The sequence below is a fragment of the Schistocerca cancellata genome, chromosome 4, assembly GCF_023864275.1.
Source record: "Schistocerca cancellata isolate TAMUIC-IGC-003103 chromosome 4, iqSchCanc2.1, whole genome shotgun sequence".
In the NCBI taxonomy this organism is placed as follows: domain Eukaryota; kingdom Metazoa; phylum Arthropoda; class Insecta; order Orthoptera; family Acrididae; genus Schistocerca; species Schistocerca cancellata.
In genome coordinates, this window is record NC_064629.1 from 185,853,278 (window position 1) to 185,869,210 (window position 15,933).

Here is a 15,933-nt window from a genome sequence, read left to right on the forward strand (position 1 = left end):
TTTACCCGGCAATTAATGAAACTCTTAACACTTCAAAAATTGTATAGTTCACAGTTTCAATTTGTGGAGCTGATAGAAACCTGATCTTTGAAAGGAATTCCTGAACTAGGTACCAATGAAAGACACTGCAACAATTCTGGATATTCCTGTATTTATGCAGTAGCAGGCTATCTGCACATTTACAGATAACTTACATTCAGTATTGTAAATGACATGTAGTAACATATATCAAGGTAAGCATGCAGAAAAATGAGAAAGTGAAGAAGAGCACAATTTTTGACAAATATAAAAGGCTAATGAAGCTCTGTACAATTGTGTCACATTGTGAAACAGCGATATCAACATAAATTTCAAACAATTACAGAATAAGATTTTATCACTGAATGCAAAATAAATACCTGTAGCAAACAGATTAGCATCTGTGGAAAAAGCACAAGTTGTAACCATGCTGTTATGATTTTCTAATACATGAAGGCATTCTCCAGTGTACTGCATGGAGAAAGAAAGAAAGAAATGTTGTTAATCCTTGACTGTACATATAAAACATAAATTTACAATACATAACTGGCAATGATTATCATAGTCTGAGTACAAAATATAATAAGTATTTAGTACGGAAGCAAATAAAATAACTATTCAATAAGGCAGCAAGATCATTCAATAATTATTGGGGTACACAATTCCACGCAGAAGTAAAAATATGCTGAGTTCAACACATAGCAATTTATCTTTGTATCTATCACTTCTAAATGAGAATTGAACTTCTTCATTGTACAAATAACTGTTTTTGTGTCATTACCAAACCTTCAGCCAAAACAAAAAAAATGGAAAATCAATAACAGCACAGAATTCAACAACTGAAGGGTTAATTGAGAGACACCAGTCAGAGTGAGATAACCAACCACATGAGAAAAAGATGTACCCAATAGTCATACAGAGCCACAAATCTTTATCATTTCAGTGTTCCTCTCTTTACGGCCCATTTACACTCCCTCATATAATTCAACACAAAAAATGTCAAAAATTTTAAATTCAGATTGTTCCATATTTACCATCCACTATTTGATATTCAATAAACCATTTGCACAACTATTTTTTATGATGAATAAGTCAGTTTATAGGATATATAAACATTATTTTTTTTATTGAGTATATGATACACATTTAAATGTTCCTAAGGGCTTAAATTTAATAAAATGAACATATTAACCTTTTACATCAACATGTTACAGATGAAAAACACTCAAATGTAATAACAAACCTAAACATCTTTATCTTCTATACTACACATTGCTACTAGATTTTAATTAAAAAATCATCTAAAGAATATAAAGTGCAGTCCAAAAGAAATAATTTCAGATTAGATTTAAAATTTGCTGCAGTGCCTGTCAGATATTTTATGTTACTGGTAAATGGTCAAAAATCTTACAGCTGCATAGTGTCACCTTTCTGTACCACGGGAAAATTTAATACTGGATATGACGTTACTTTTTTCTAATGTTATAGATGCAGAAAATTACTCTCTCTCTCGAATTCAAGTTGGCCCTAACAGGTCAGTTCAGTGACACTACGGCCTCCACAAAAAAACTTACATATAGTAGTTAAGCATGCAAGGTATGTAAAAAACAAATTTTAAAAAGTGCATTACGTGTAACATCTGGTTTCATGACAAGTGCACAAAAGCTGACTTAAAATTTTTAAATGACAAGCTTCCTTGGTCGTGCCATGTATGTGAGCGTGACAAACATGTAGACTTGACAAACTCACTGAGCTTTAAAAATGATATAAGGTTGCTAAACAGAGACACTGAAGTTCTTAAAGACAAAATAAATTCCTTGACAGAAGAAAATGCAAAAAAATTATATGAACGAACATGTGTGTACTGAACAAAGTGTCGAAAATGAATTTCTAGTAATCGGAGATTCTATGCCTAAAAATTTAGTAGCTTCAAGCCACACATCAGATGTTTGCCAGTGAAATAACCATTTGAAGAATGTTCTTGAAGCAAAACATAGCCTAACAGAAAGCATAAATTGTAATGCAAATTACATGGCAGTTTATATCCATGTGGGGACAAATTCCCTTTGAAGTTACACTAAAGAAGACATCATCAATGAAACAAGAAATGTGATCACAACAGTGAAAGATGTATTTCCAGAATCAAGAGTGGCAATTAGTGCCATTATCCATAGGAGATCAGTGAGGGGCAAATTCATAGACAAAATAAATGGAAGGATCACAGAACAACATAAGAGTCTAGGAACTATATATATATATATTTGTAGATCCAGATAAATTTATAACCTCAGATTGCTCAGCAAACTACAGATTGCTCAGTACAGGATGGACTACATTTACATAGCTTAGGGTCAGCAAAGTTCAGCAAGATGTTTAGTGACATATGCAAAATTATAAACAATAAGGGAAACTAAATGAGAGTGATGGGGTGACAAGCTGCCGAATGAAATGAAATGTAAAAATCCATCCAGAAAATCCATTATTAAAGCAACAGGTAACAGTAAAAATACATTTTTGATGCATTTAAACATCAATGGCTTATACGTGAAACATATTAATGGTAGAGAGGCAAAAATTGATGATCTACAAATTTTCTAGGAGACAGGGAGAAATATATCAGTTCTTTGCCTAAATGAACATTGGCCTACAAAACACTGCACCATAATTCTTACTAAATTAGACAAGTATGTTGTACTTGGTAGCTTTTATAGAAGTAACAAAATTCATGAGGGTTCCTGCACAGTAATTAAAAATTCTTTAACATATGAAGTAAGAGAAAATTTTAATTTTCTAAATGATGAAGACATATGAGGGTTGGAACTTATATAGTGGAAACTATTTATTCACAACCATTACAAAAGAGTTACATGTTTGCCCCTGTTGCTGTCCTTCAAAGTAGTCACCAGTATTGTTTAGAACCCGTTGCAGCGATGTGGAAGGCGTAGTATATCGTTAGCAGAGCCTGTTCTATTGATGGTGTGAATGGAGCGGTCTACTGTCTGTCAAATCTCTGGAACAGTTCTCAAGTGAATGCCACAAAGTGGTTCCTTCATCTTTGGAATCAAATCAAAATCACAAAGACTTAAGTCCAGGGAGTGTGGTGGATGGTACAGTACTTCCCAGTCCCACCAACAGAACAGAGCAGCCACAGCTTTTGCGTGTATGTGCCCATACATTGTTGTGCAAAATGATGGGTGGGTTGCCCAGAAAGTGTTGCTGCTTCTTTCGCAAAGCTGGTTGCAGGTGATGCTCCAAAAATGAACAATAATACTGTGCACTGACAGTCTGCCATGGAGAAATGTAATGCATTAGGATAACACCATCACAGTCGTACACAAGAATCACCATAACTTTAGACCGTTCCATTCGCACCATCAACAGAACAGGCTCTGCTAACGGTATACTATGCCTTCCACATCACTGGCAATGGGTTCTACACAACGCTGGTGACTACTTTGAAGGACAGTAACAGGTGCAAACATGTAATTCTTTTGTATCGGTTGTGAATAAATAGTTGCCACTATTTAAGTCCCAGTCCTCATATTTGAAAGTTGCTATATAGAATTAGAGAGACAAAACCTTGTAATAATTTTGATATACAGAGTCCCAAGTAAATAAGCAACGAAAGTATTTCTGTTGAATCTAAGGAGTCTCTTACAGAAACTAACGAAAGAGCAAAAGAAAATGATTATCACAGCTGCTGATTTTAACATAAACATAGTAAATGAATCTAGTGAATCAACAGAATTTATTGATCTGATTCAAGCATTTGCTTTCAAGCTAAACTTCACAGAATTCACAAGAGAGAGTACACAAACTGCAACCTATATAAATAACATTCTGACAAATTATTCATTTGATGATAGGAAAGAAATTCTGTATTGATTTACATATTTCTGATCATTCTGCACTGTTTTTGGAGCTTGCAAAAATAAATGAACCAGCCATTAGAAAAACGTGCATCAAACGATGCTTCAGTAAGGAAATTATGAACTTATTTTATTGTAAGCTTAAAGAAGTAAACTGGTCAGTGGATCATTGTACTAAAAGTTCTAAAAATTATGACAGATTCCCTGAGAGCTTTTCGCATCTTTTTAATGTAATGTTTCCCCCCATAGTCTGCCATAAAAAAATAATGAGCAAACTGAAATGGATAACTGCCGATATAAAAATGTCAAGTCGCAGAAAAATGGTTACACAATGAATAAAAAGTACTATGAATTTCAATTTCATAAACTATGTAATAAGGTATAGAACTGTATTTAGAAGGGTGGTAAAGGCAGCAAAAAGTGGCACACAGAAAATTCGTTCTGAACCATACAAATAAATCAAAGGCAATATGGTCAATCGTAAAGTCTTAACTTGGTGTAATAGCCAGCAGTCCACAAATTCTCAAAATTAAGATTGGTTACAAATCCACAGTAAATCCCTCAGAAATATCAGAATATTTCAATAAGGTTTTCATAAATGCATCAAAATCAGATGCTGATTTAAGTGGTTACTTAGATAACGTCCAACTCTTTGGTTTCAATCAGGGCAACAGGAAAGTTTTAACTCAATTTTAACAAATTGCAGTTACAGATATGAAAAAATAATATTCTCCTGTAAAAACAAACAAAAAATGAATGGATAACATGAAATACCCACTAGAGTAACTAACCCTTTCAGACTCTCTGGCTACAATTGTGTACATTAATGTTTGCTGTGTAGTAGGTGCAATAGAAATATTTTTTCTTATTGGAAACTACCTGTACACATTTGTGAATGTTCAATCTTTTCCCCGAGCACAAGTGCTGCCACTTATCAGGCACAACAAGTTAATGTAGTAGTACACAGTAGCTTCTGCTCATACTTGTTGCTGCTGAATACAGGGAAGTGTTGGTTAGTTACATCCACAGTATAACTGAATATTATTATTATTATTATTATTATTATTATTATTATTATTGTTGTTGTTGTTATTTTGCATGGTACTTATTGAATGATCAGTTTATTTATTACAGTAGTCAATATTTCAAAATTAATTATTTTAGTCCATAAAAGTGCACAAAATATATTTTGAACACAGGTTCATATGTGTGTATAAATCTTGCATCTAAAATCATTAAAAAATCACCTAGATCATGAGATAGTAAAGAAAAATTTTCCTTCTTCCAGAAAAATTCATGTCTGGAAGGGTTAAAATAGTTCATCTGAAGAAGGATGCTTCCCAGATGCTCTTAAGTTTGTAGTAGCAAAGCCATTATTCAAGAAAGGCTCATAAAAGGTGTAGGAATCTATCGACAAGTACGTCTTCTCCCAATATTTTCAGAAGTATTTGATAAAGCTGTTGCAGACCAGATTGAAAATTTCATGGCAAAATCTAATATCATCACATTAAATCACATAAGCTTCCAGAAAGGGAAGAGTAAAATATGTGCCAACAAGAATTTGTTGCAAAAATTTGCTTGTCTCTGGACAAATCCCAGGAAATTCACAGGAATTTTCTGACCTCATGATGGCTTTTGACTGTGTAAACCACACACTACTGTTACATAAATTAGAAAGATACAGAATAAATGGTAGCGCTCTGAAATGGTTCAAATCATATTCATCATATAGAAAGCAAAGAGTAGCTGTAATGTCAGGTAGAGGAAATTGTTTCTCAGATGGGAAATTAATTCACAGGGCTTCCCACAAGGTTCCATGTTTGGTCCAATTCTGTTTTTATGATATGTAAATAATTTCCCACTAAATATAAAATTGCACTCAGTTTATTTGCAGATGACACATCTGTACTCATTCAAAGTGACACCACAGAACAAATTCCCCAAAGAGTCATAACATTGGTTTGATGTAAATGGATTGGAAAAAGCTACCTCACACAGTTTAAAACTAAACAGTCAAAATCATGTGAATCCCAAATTATCCATAAAAATCAGGGGAGTAGAATCTGTCAAATTTCTGGAGATATTTTTAGAAAAAAAAAATTATCCTGGTCTTCACATATAAGCTACTTGGCAAACAAGCTAAACAGTCTAGCATTCACAATGACTGTTTAGTCCTATGCAAGTGACATTGACATACAGAAAGTTGTTTACCACAACAACTTTGAAGTTGCTGTAAGGTATGGAACAGAATTCACAGAAAACCATTTTCAACATATGTATGACACAAGAAACAAAGATAATTTCATGTTGCCATCCCATAGACTAACAATCTACTCCCAGACTCCTCATTACATGGCTATGAAAATTTATAACAAATTAAAAATGAAAATCTTTCACAGTATGGAAATAGGTTTACTGAAGATAATATTACACACCACCCTAGTGCAAAAATGTTATGATTCACTCATGGAATTTTTAAATGATGATGAAGATCTCTTTGTAGAGTAATGAAACAAATTTACAACAATTTTTGTAAGTTAAGATTGGTCTTGTTCTTTGTTTGACACACTGAATTTATCTCTGGTACCTTATCTATATTGACAAATCTCCTATACGGTAAATCAATGATTTATGTATGTTCGTCATGAGACAATAAAATTCTGAATCTGATTATTTATGAAGCATTTGTTTGTTTGGATTTAGAATACCCAACATGGTGGTTTTTAGTGTGAACAAAGGTTCAAATTTATAGATATTCCATAACTGTGTTAGTCATAAGATACAATATTAATCAATTAAACATTTAATAATAATATACAATAATTTTAAGCTATTTATCCAGAACAACAGAGCACATACACCCAAAAAATAAAGAAAAAAAAGTAGCTTGCTGAACGCTAGTACAAGGATAGCCACTGTGAGTCACATTAAAATCTAGGCTTCAAAAACTTGGGGAGGAATACTGAAGCTTATATAATTTTGTAACCTAAGACACATCCAACCGACTGTCACTTAGAACAAATGGCACGTTCCTAGCCAAGCCACTAAATGCTCTCTCCTCAGCATAAAAACCACGTTCAAATGAAACATGGCATACTGTTACAATAGAAACATATGTGTCACATTCCAGAAGTTCTTTACAAGGCAGTAAGAAGCCACAGGTTATAGGTCACTGCCCCAAGCAAAGGTGAGTGAGAATGGTCTCATTTCATCTTAGTCACTGCGCAGAAGCACTCCACTGCTGAGTGGTTGGTTTAACCATTCAAAATATATTCTCACTCACTACCAACTATCTTCTTTTTGCATATCTATAAGTGTGCACACCAATGACACCACTGATAGCAGCAAGTGATGGAAGATAGATTGAGTGAGTGAGTGGGTGGGTGGGTGGGTGGGTGGGTGGGTGAGTGGGTGAGTCAGTCAGTCATCCAGCCAGTGTGTAAGCAAGTTAGTTAGTTGGTTAGCTACGTAATTATATATCCCACAGATCATTTGCATGATCTATATTGATACAATGTGGAATGAGTGAGTTTACAGGGTCCAGACAGTGCACACACTTGGAGAGGACAAGGGTGGGGAAGAAACCAGCTGTGTCATTTTAAAAGGAACAGTCCTAGCATTTGATGAAAAATGTTCACGGGCAAAAGATTTTTGTCAAACAATCACATTGTGTAAGTTATCCTTGCCTTATTGTGATATTTTGTCTTACATGTAATCCTTGGAGAGTAGCAATGAGTAATGGCCACAGTGCTGAGCAGTTGTTAAGGATGCATTCCTAGTAAAGTGATACACTTATAGCAATGATGAAAGTAGGTTGAATGCAGAAGTAGATAGAATATTAAGCAAAATAACTGCAAGCATATATGTATTTTGGTGATACTGAGTTTAGTGCAGTTGGCGAATGGTTCTTGAGGCTAGCAGTTATATAATTTGCTATTGTTGTCTAATGTTTAAGACGAAATTGGTATGAAGTGTGTATTAGGAAATTTTATACATGTGTACTTGTACTGAGGAAAAAGGACAAGTTTCAGTGTAATGAATCGTGTTTTGATATAATTTCTGTATGTGAAGAAATCTTTCTTTCTTTCTTTCTTTTTGACAAGCAACATACTGTATGACTTTGTAATCGACCATGTCCTGCACCAATAAAGCCTTTACTGTTGCCATCACAAAGTGTGCTGATGAACTGACTGCCTAGAAACAGATGCCTCCCCCTACCCTCTGACCTGCTACTCCTGTGCAGTTTTCACCCAGGGTGGTTGCAACTTTATCATCTCCTCCACTCCCTACTCCCCCCAAAACATCACTTCATCTGCAGTTTGCACCCAGGGATGCATGCTAGCAACATTTCCACAATCATTCCACATTAAAAGAAAGGGGGAGACTACCACATCAAATAAACTACTAAACCACAAGAATGAGCAGTTTACAACAGGAGCAGCTTCCCATGCCAATTTAAAAAAATAACTTGGCCAAGTTAAAAAACACATTACAGTGTTAAAATAAGAGGTACCAAGCTGGCATAGAAACTTGGAATGAGAAAAACAGTATTTGAAAGAGTTACAAGATTACAATTATGTAAGTTAGTCAGCTGACCACTTAGGCTATTCGAATGAGGAAAACAGCAGTTATACGAAACAGTTAATAGATTAAAATTACATAACTTAGCGAGCAGCAACCTCCTCGAAGAAGACTCTGCAGGCCGGTGTAGCGTGTAGAAGCACAGCTGCAAAGGCACTACAGTCCGAGACTACTATAATGCAGCAGATCACACTGTCTGTGATGCTGGAACAGACTAACGGCGTGTCTAAATCTGGGCCACCACTGCACGCTCAACACTGCCATCGCTCGGCAAGATGGCTAAACCTGAGTAAATGTGTTGTAGTACAGGGGCATTGTGGGTATCACAAAACAAGATGGTAGAATAGTAAAATAATTCCAGAAGACCTGCTGAGCATGGACTAAGAAATCTAAACAGCCAGAAACTTGCAACTCAATTTGGCTCCTCTCCAATTTACAAAGGTACTAGGAATGGGTCAGGAAGGGCAATGAGCCTCTTATATGGCCAGGACGACACCCACTTGCAAATTTCAATCTAAGCTTTTAAATACGAAGTGGGTTTCTGGAAGCCAAAATCCACATTAGGTCAACAAGCAAAAAGGGGGCTTAATTCTGTGGCCAAGAATCAGTTTCCATGTGCAACTAGATCACCACACAACATATTAATCAATTCAGGAAGACCTGAGCAATCTCTACACTAAGAAAGGGCCTGATGCCAGAAAGCCATGTTACACACACAAATTTCCCCATGTTCAAGTCAGTACACCTCACCATAAATTCGAGCCACATGACCCCCTTGATACTAGGAGAGGAGGTCATCGCTGCCCAAGCAGCATCAGACACAGCTCACAACTGCACATGGCAACAACTTGCTTCCCCAATTGCAACACCACCACCATGCTCCCTAGTTGAATAATGCACTCTATAATGTGGTTGTGAACTCATGCAGATAAGGTGTGCAATTTCTAAAAGGAAAGGGAGCTCACCATGATCACTGGACATTACCACACAGAGACTGTGTCATACTTGTGGTGAATTATCTGGAAAGATAGAATGAATTCTCTGGAAACACCAAGTGAAGATGGTCTCCAACCCACATAACTAAAACATGGGCACTGCTTGATATTGTCAAGGAAAGCTCAGAATATGGAAGTCCACAGTCTATTAGATCCCCTACCAATGTGGCATAACATACATAGATCAGATGGTGCATACTGCTGAACATCTTTGCTGAGAACATCAATTGCACACCAGACTGCAGCAGACTAACAAGTCAGCAGTCATGGAACACTGCCTGTTGGAATCACATTGAATGGATTATGACTATACTAAGATTCTTACACAGACATCTAACTTCTGAGATTGTGCCATTAAATAATCTGTCTGGTTAGGAGTATGGGAACAGCTCTGATCAAATGTGATAGTGTCTACATCCTTACAAAGACCTGGAAAACAACACTTAATCTGATTAAAAAGAGGAAGGAGATAGCCAACAATGAACTGATTCTGGGAGCAGGCAGAGTGACACCCGAGATGCTGCCAGCCCATGTCCCTGGGCATGAACAGCGAACAGAACAACATGTCGAGGGGAGAGGAGGGGAGATGATGGATGTGTCCCCACTGCTGGGTGCAAACAGTGCATAGAGCAGTATGTTGAAGGGAAGGGGAAGATATAAAAGCCCCATAAAGCTCCTACACAGGCAGTTCATTAGTGAAACTGATGATGGCTATGCAGTCGCTTGCCACAATATTTTGCCCATTGGACACTGAACTTCAGCAGTTCATCTGTGAACTATTACATCATGAACTACATGGGGAGAAGTTGAAGAATCACATCTGAACATTTGTCTAAAACAATTTAGGGAAGCCACAAAAAACCAAAATTGGGATAGTCGGATGGAAGTTTGAACACCGCTTCTCTCTAATGAGAGGACAGTGCTTTAATCAATGAACCAAGTTGTTCGGTGAGTGCTAGGGAAAGTTGCAAACTGCCGAGGTACTTTCTTTACAAGCTTTTTTGGTTGCTGTGTTAGGGACCTTAATGTCACAGATTGCTCCGCAGCAAGCACTGTGTCGCCTCATTACCCTGTTTTGCCAGAGAAGAGTGCGCCTTGTATGTCCTGATCTAGAATCTCTGATTGCTACGTTCTCTGAATACTCTTGAAAGTGCTTTTTGAGTTGGAATAGATGACAAAGCTTTTTCATGGATACATCTCATCTGCTAGCATGAAAGTTTTTTACTTTTACTAGTATGAGATTCCTCTGAACACAGGGAAGGCAACAGGACAGCCAACTAAGTCAGTTGTTTGGAGCCAGTATAATACCACAATGTCATTGTGGTTTGTTTGTTTATATGCTTAATAAAAATTGGAATACTTGACTCTTTGTATAAAAGTAACTTTCATTTTTTCTTGGGGTGTTATGATGGGCTAAGAAGGCTGCTCGTACCAACACTAAAGACTTTGTGACACTTTGAGTGATTGAGGAATAGTTGCTTCTGTGAAAGAGATAGTGTGGGAGTGGAAGAGGTCGGGAAGGGGGAAGGAGGAACTTTGATGTTGTGTTGACCTGTGAGGAGCCACAGTTGGATCTTTTAGAGATGGCTTGCCACCTTTGGCAAAGATGCTATGAACAATGTTCGCTTTAAAAGCCCCCTTGTTGCTAGTCTCGCACTTTCAAGTTTATTGCATATAGCATTGTCAGGTATGAGGTTTGGTCTAAGTCACATATGCCACACACATAATTTAATCAGGACCACAAGAGTACTTTGTAAAGTTCACCAATTTCGGACACAGCTCACATGAAATCGATGAAGGGACCCTCTTGCATGATCCTCTGGCCATGGGGCCAGTCAGCAGATGACTGGCCAAGCTCGTGGTACAACACCAAAATAACTATCACATAAGGAAGCAAACAGTGACTAAGTCACACCTACAGCAATGCCATGGATATGGATACCATCCACTTTTTAAATTACATTTTTTTTTAATATCAACGAAAATAATCAATTTTTGAAAATGTAATGTAATTGGATGGATAAAAAAAATCTCACAAGTGGCGGCAGGAGAACACACATATACAGGTATTAAAGTATGCAAACTGTAATACCTTTATATGTGTGTTCTCCTGCTGTTTCTTGGTGAGTAGATTTTTTTGTCCATCCAAATTATTTAAAAAATTATGCTTTTATAATGTGTTTGAACCTTGACAAATTACAAATTTTAATTAATTATCTCTAAGGAACAGTATTCTCACCAAACAAACAAAAATTACTATTAATTCAAATTACTATTAATTTTATTCAAATGTGACAGATGTACCAGATTCTGCCTGTTGGCAATAACATTGTGGGTTATATTAATATAGTGGATCCTACCAAACCACTACTTTATCCTGTGACGTAGTATATAAATTTTTCTCGTAGTTGGATAGTTTAGTCTTCTAACTGATACAGTCAGGTACTTTCTGCTACATATTGATGATGGTATTCACAGATGTACTTCACAGAGCATTTGTTGATTAGTTATTCTACTGTTGTCTACAGATCTGAGGATTTTCATATTGAACCAGAACAGGTCATTTTAAATAATGAACACAAATAAATCTGTTCAACAATTCTAATGTGTATATTTGCCTAATTTGTATCTGACAGTCGAATAATCATTTAAAAAATGAAGTGTTTCAATAAAATTATCGAGTTTCACAGAAGCTCCAGCTGTAAAGCTGTCTTAACTCCTGTACCTCCATGTAGTGTCATAAGCTTCTTAATGTCAAAGAAAATGTTTATCAAGTGCTGTTTGTGTAAGTAATTTTACTGCACAGGCCGGCCGGTGTGGCCGTGCGGTCTAGGCGCTTCAGTCTGGAACCGCGTGACCGCTCCAGTCGCAGGTTCGAATCCTGCCTCAGGCATGGATGTGTGTGATGTACTTAGGTTGGTTAGGTTTCAGTAGTTCTAAGTTCTAGGGGACTGATGACCACAGATGTTAAGTCTCATAGTGCTCAGAGCCATTTGAACCATTTTTACTGTACAGCCACCTGCAGTAGGGTCAGACAATCCAAGGTAGGTCAAATACCTTCTGAGGCCACTCTAGAAGTGATAGTCTGCTGAAGGACCTTCCTATGCAGTTCGCAATAGGAACAACTAGTTGTAACAACTATTTCTTGAGATACCAACCTTCCTTAGTTTTAACACTAATCATATTTTTCTACATTCAAAGCCTTCTTCCTCACTGATGCTATAAAATATTATGTGCTTTGGGTAACTGGTTTTAATGGACTCCTCTACATTACTTTGTAAATTAAATGACTACTTGATTGCACAACAAAATCACAACCATTAATACATTTGTCCAGAAATGTTATGGAATAATGTAATTTCCATATCTGTTGCCATATTACACCAAAGGATGTCCAGTAAGGTAATTGGAAAGACACATATAAGTAGTTAGTCCTGGATATAAGATGTCATCTGAGTAATTAGAATTGGATTGATGGGTTGAAAAAGATAAAACTACTGGGTCACCAATCTCTACAAACCACTAAAATGCTCAAAATCTTAAACACAGTTGCGAATCAGCAACTGTGTAAATCTGAAGAGGATGAAAAAATCCTGGCCTTTGTCTCTGGCATGATGTACACTTAACGTATGGAAATATTTTATCCTGTGTCTCCTGTTATAATTTTATGTTGACAAGACCTGTGGGCATTTACCAATGAGAATTCACTCTGAAGCACACTAAATGTAATCTGGCTGCTATCTACAGCCATGGCTTGGGATAATTCTTGTTTTTGTCAATTTTATATATGACAAGAGATGCTTGGCTTCAGCTAATCTAATGTACCATCATGTGATGTACCAAGGTCCACGGCTTCTGAAGTTGATATTTTTTGGAATATCAAAACCTATGACAAGGGCTAATAAATCTTTGTTTTGCAACTGGTTGGCTGATTTTTTTCAACCTCTTCAATAAAATTCTTCTAAAAAGGAACAAGATGGGCAGTCAATTAAGGTATGTTATTCTAAAATGGATAAAAGAAAAATAAGTAGAAAAATGGAAGGAGAAAACCAGATATAAAAGAAAAGTAAAGAACTATGGGGTGTGGATAAATGATACTGTCAATATATTCTCAGAAGAATTCAGGCAGAGTGGTAAAATAATCAATCCAGGAACATCACTAACCTATATGTCTTCATATCAAAGACCATTAACGGGGGAACAGTATTGTATCAAGATAGTGGTGAGATATATTCAACGTTGTTATGGCGCAGCCAAATGCATTTAACAAATCTCTTCAGACACTGTTTGTCTTTCAGGTGCCAATTTCCTTCTCTCTCTCTCTCTCTCTCTCTCTCTCTCTCTCTCTCTCCCTTTCCCTCTCCTTCAACCTCCCTTCCAAACCATATAAAAATGACAGTACAGTTTTTCGCAGTCATTTTCATGGAAGATGAATTCTCTCCCCACACAACTTTCAAGACACAATGTGAAATTTAAGTTCAGAGAATATGCAAGCCATTACATTCATCACGTCTGTTTCTGATTATTCAGAGTACGCCTGTTAAGCACTTGAGAGATATGATGCATAGAGGATGCCACAACCTCGAACCCTTTGAGAATTGCAAAATATAACTGAGGGACAAATGGCGCAATATACATTAAAAAAATTTGAACTGTCTCTTGGGAATATCACAAACAAATGTAGATTGTGTACTGTCGGCTGCAGTGGCTATACTCTATACTAATCTTTTGATTATTTGAGTAAAGGAAATTGTTATCATGGGTCAATACTGCACCAAATGCAATTTTCTATTTTAGTGCCCCACATACATTTATTGAGGAGAATTCCAAACAAATGTTTCTCTTTGTATTGTGCAGTGACCAGTTGATGTCCAAGTAGCAATATCTCAACAAGAGGTATAATTCAACAGATTTATTTCACTGTACTTTATTTTTACTAGGTGGGCCCTCTGTTTTAATGGCACATGGTCTTAGAAAATCAATAACATATTCAGACTTTTTGAAAGAAAAAAAATATGAACAATAAAGTCTTAACTATGAAATTCCATAAAACAATAACTACCACATTGGTATTAGTAGCAGTAGTACAAATCATACAAAGTAATATTAATCAATCAAGTTGTAGCCAATCTGTCAGGAAAGATCTTCAGTCTCCAGCCTGAATTAAAATATTACTCAAACATAAAAAAACATAATTTATGAGGAAAATTTTGACTTACTACATTCCAGAGACGAGCTGTTTTGTCACTTGCTGTGGAACCAAGTACTTCACCAGCAGGAGGTGCAAAACAAACACAGGTAATGACTCCTCCATGACCAGCAAACTGTTTCCACAGATTACACTCTTCAGTTTTCTCATAAGCATTTATAGTGATATGCCACAATTTTATGAGTGAATCCACACCACAAGTTGCAAGCAAATATCTGTAATTGTAAGGTCCATATTCTCGTCCTATAATAAAGAATTAATTGACAAATGTACCTGTAATTAGTTATGAATGTATAAATTACAACAACCTATCGTACTAGCATTTTAATTACATTTCTATATTCTTTTATTGCATAAATAATGCTAACTAAATAACTACCAATTATGTGTTTCAATACTCAGCAAAATCTTTGTTTTACTTTACAACATTTCCTTTCAATCAAAATTCTAATCAAATTAACAGCTATTAATATTTATTTTTATAGCCTATTTTTATTTTAATTCATGAGGTTAACCAAATAGATAAACCTTGCTTTTTTTTCATTACTGAAGTCCTATGATTAGAAATGACTTTTCAGCAAACAGTGTGTGCTTTAGAGTGAATCACACATTCTACCTCTAATGCCAGAATAAAAAGTCAGTAATAACACTGATAATCATGAGGCACATTCATGTGTAAGGACTTTTTTTCATATTAAGAATCAGTAAGTGATATGCACATAAAACGAAAAACAGAAACTGAGAAGAGTTCCATCTGCACACTGCCACATGCCTAACAGCACCTGTACAGCATTGATGCACATGAAATACAACATGACAGTTTTTGCATTTACATTGGGAACATGTAGAAGAGGAAATACTTCTTCAAAAATTATGCAAACCTGGTCCTATTGGCATTCTAGATCTATTCCGAGAAGACACTAATACTTTTCTGCAAATGGAATCTGCCGCTATTACCTTTTGCTATAGCACATATTTACTAAGTGGCAAATATTGTCAGTGGTCTTTGAAGCTGAGTAGTTAATGTCCAGACCTTCAATGGGAGGGTACCAAGTTCAGCTCCAAGTGATTCCCCTCACATTTCTCTCATAATAGGAACATTTTTCTGGCTTCGACAACTTAGTTAATACAAATGTGCTCAACTGATCTACATAAAACACATTCCTTCTTCACAACTATGAGCACTTAATCACGCAAAGTAAGTGAGGCAGAGTGTTGGCTGTAAATCAAAGATGGTTACATCTGGAGGCAAGTATGATAA

The 15,933-nt window shown here is 36.1% G+C and overlaps 1 protein-coding gene across 1 annotated transcript in view; it reads right to left on the bottom strand.

Annotated features, from left to right (window-relative positions):
• Positions 1 to 15,933, bottom strand: part of LOC126183614 (WD repeat, SAM and U-box domain-containing protein 1-like) — a 218,763-nt gene that overhangs the window by 42,800 nt on the left and 160,030 nt on the right. Inside the window, exons 13-14 of the mRNA XM_049925730.1 lie at positions 14,683 to 14,915; positions 399 to 489 (exon numbers count right to left, since the gene is read on the bottom strand). Of these exons, the coding sequence (XP_049781687.1) occupies positions 399 to 489; positions 14,683 to 14,915 (324 nt within the window). The remainder of the gene's footprint in view (positions 1 to 398; positions 490 to 14,682; positions 14,916 to 15,933) is intronic.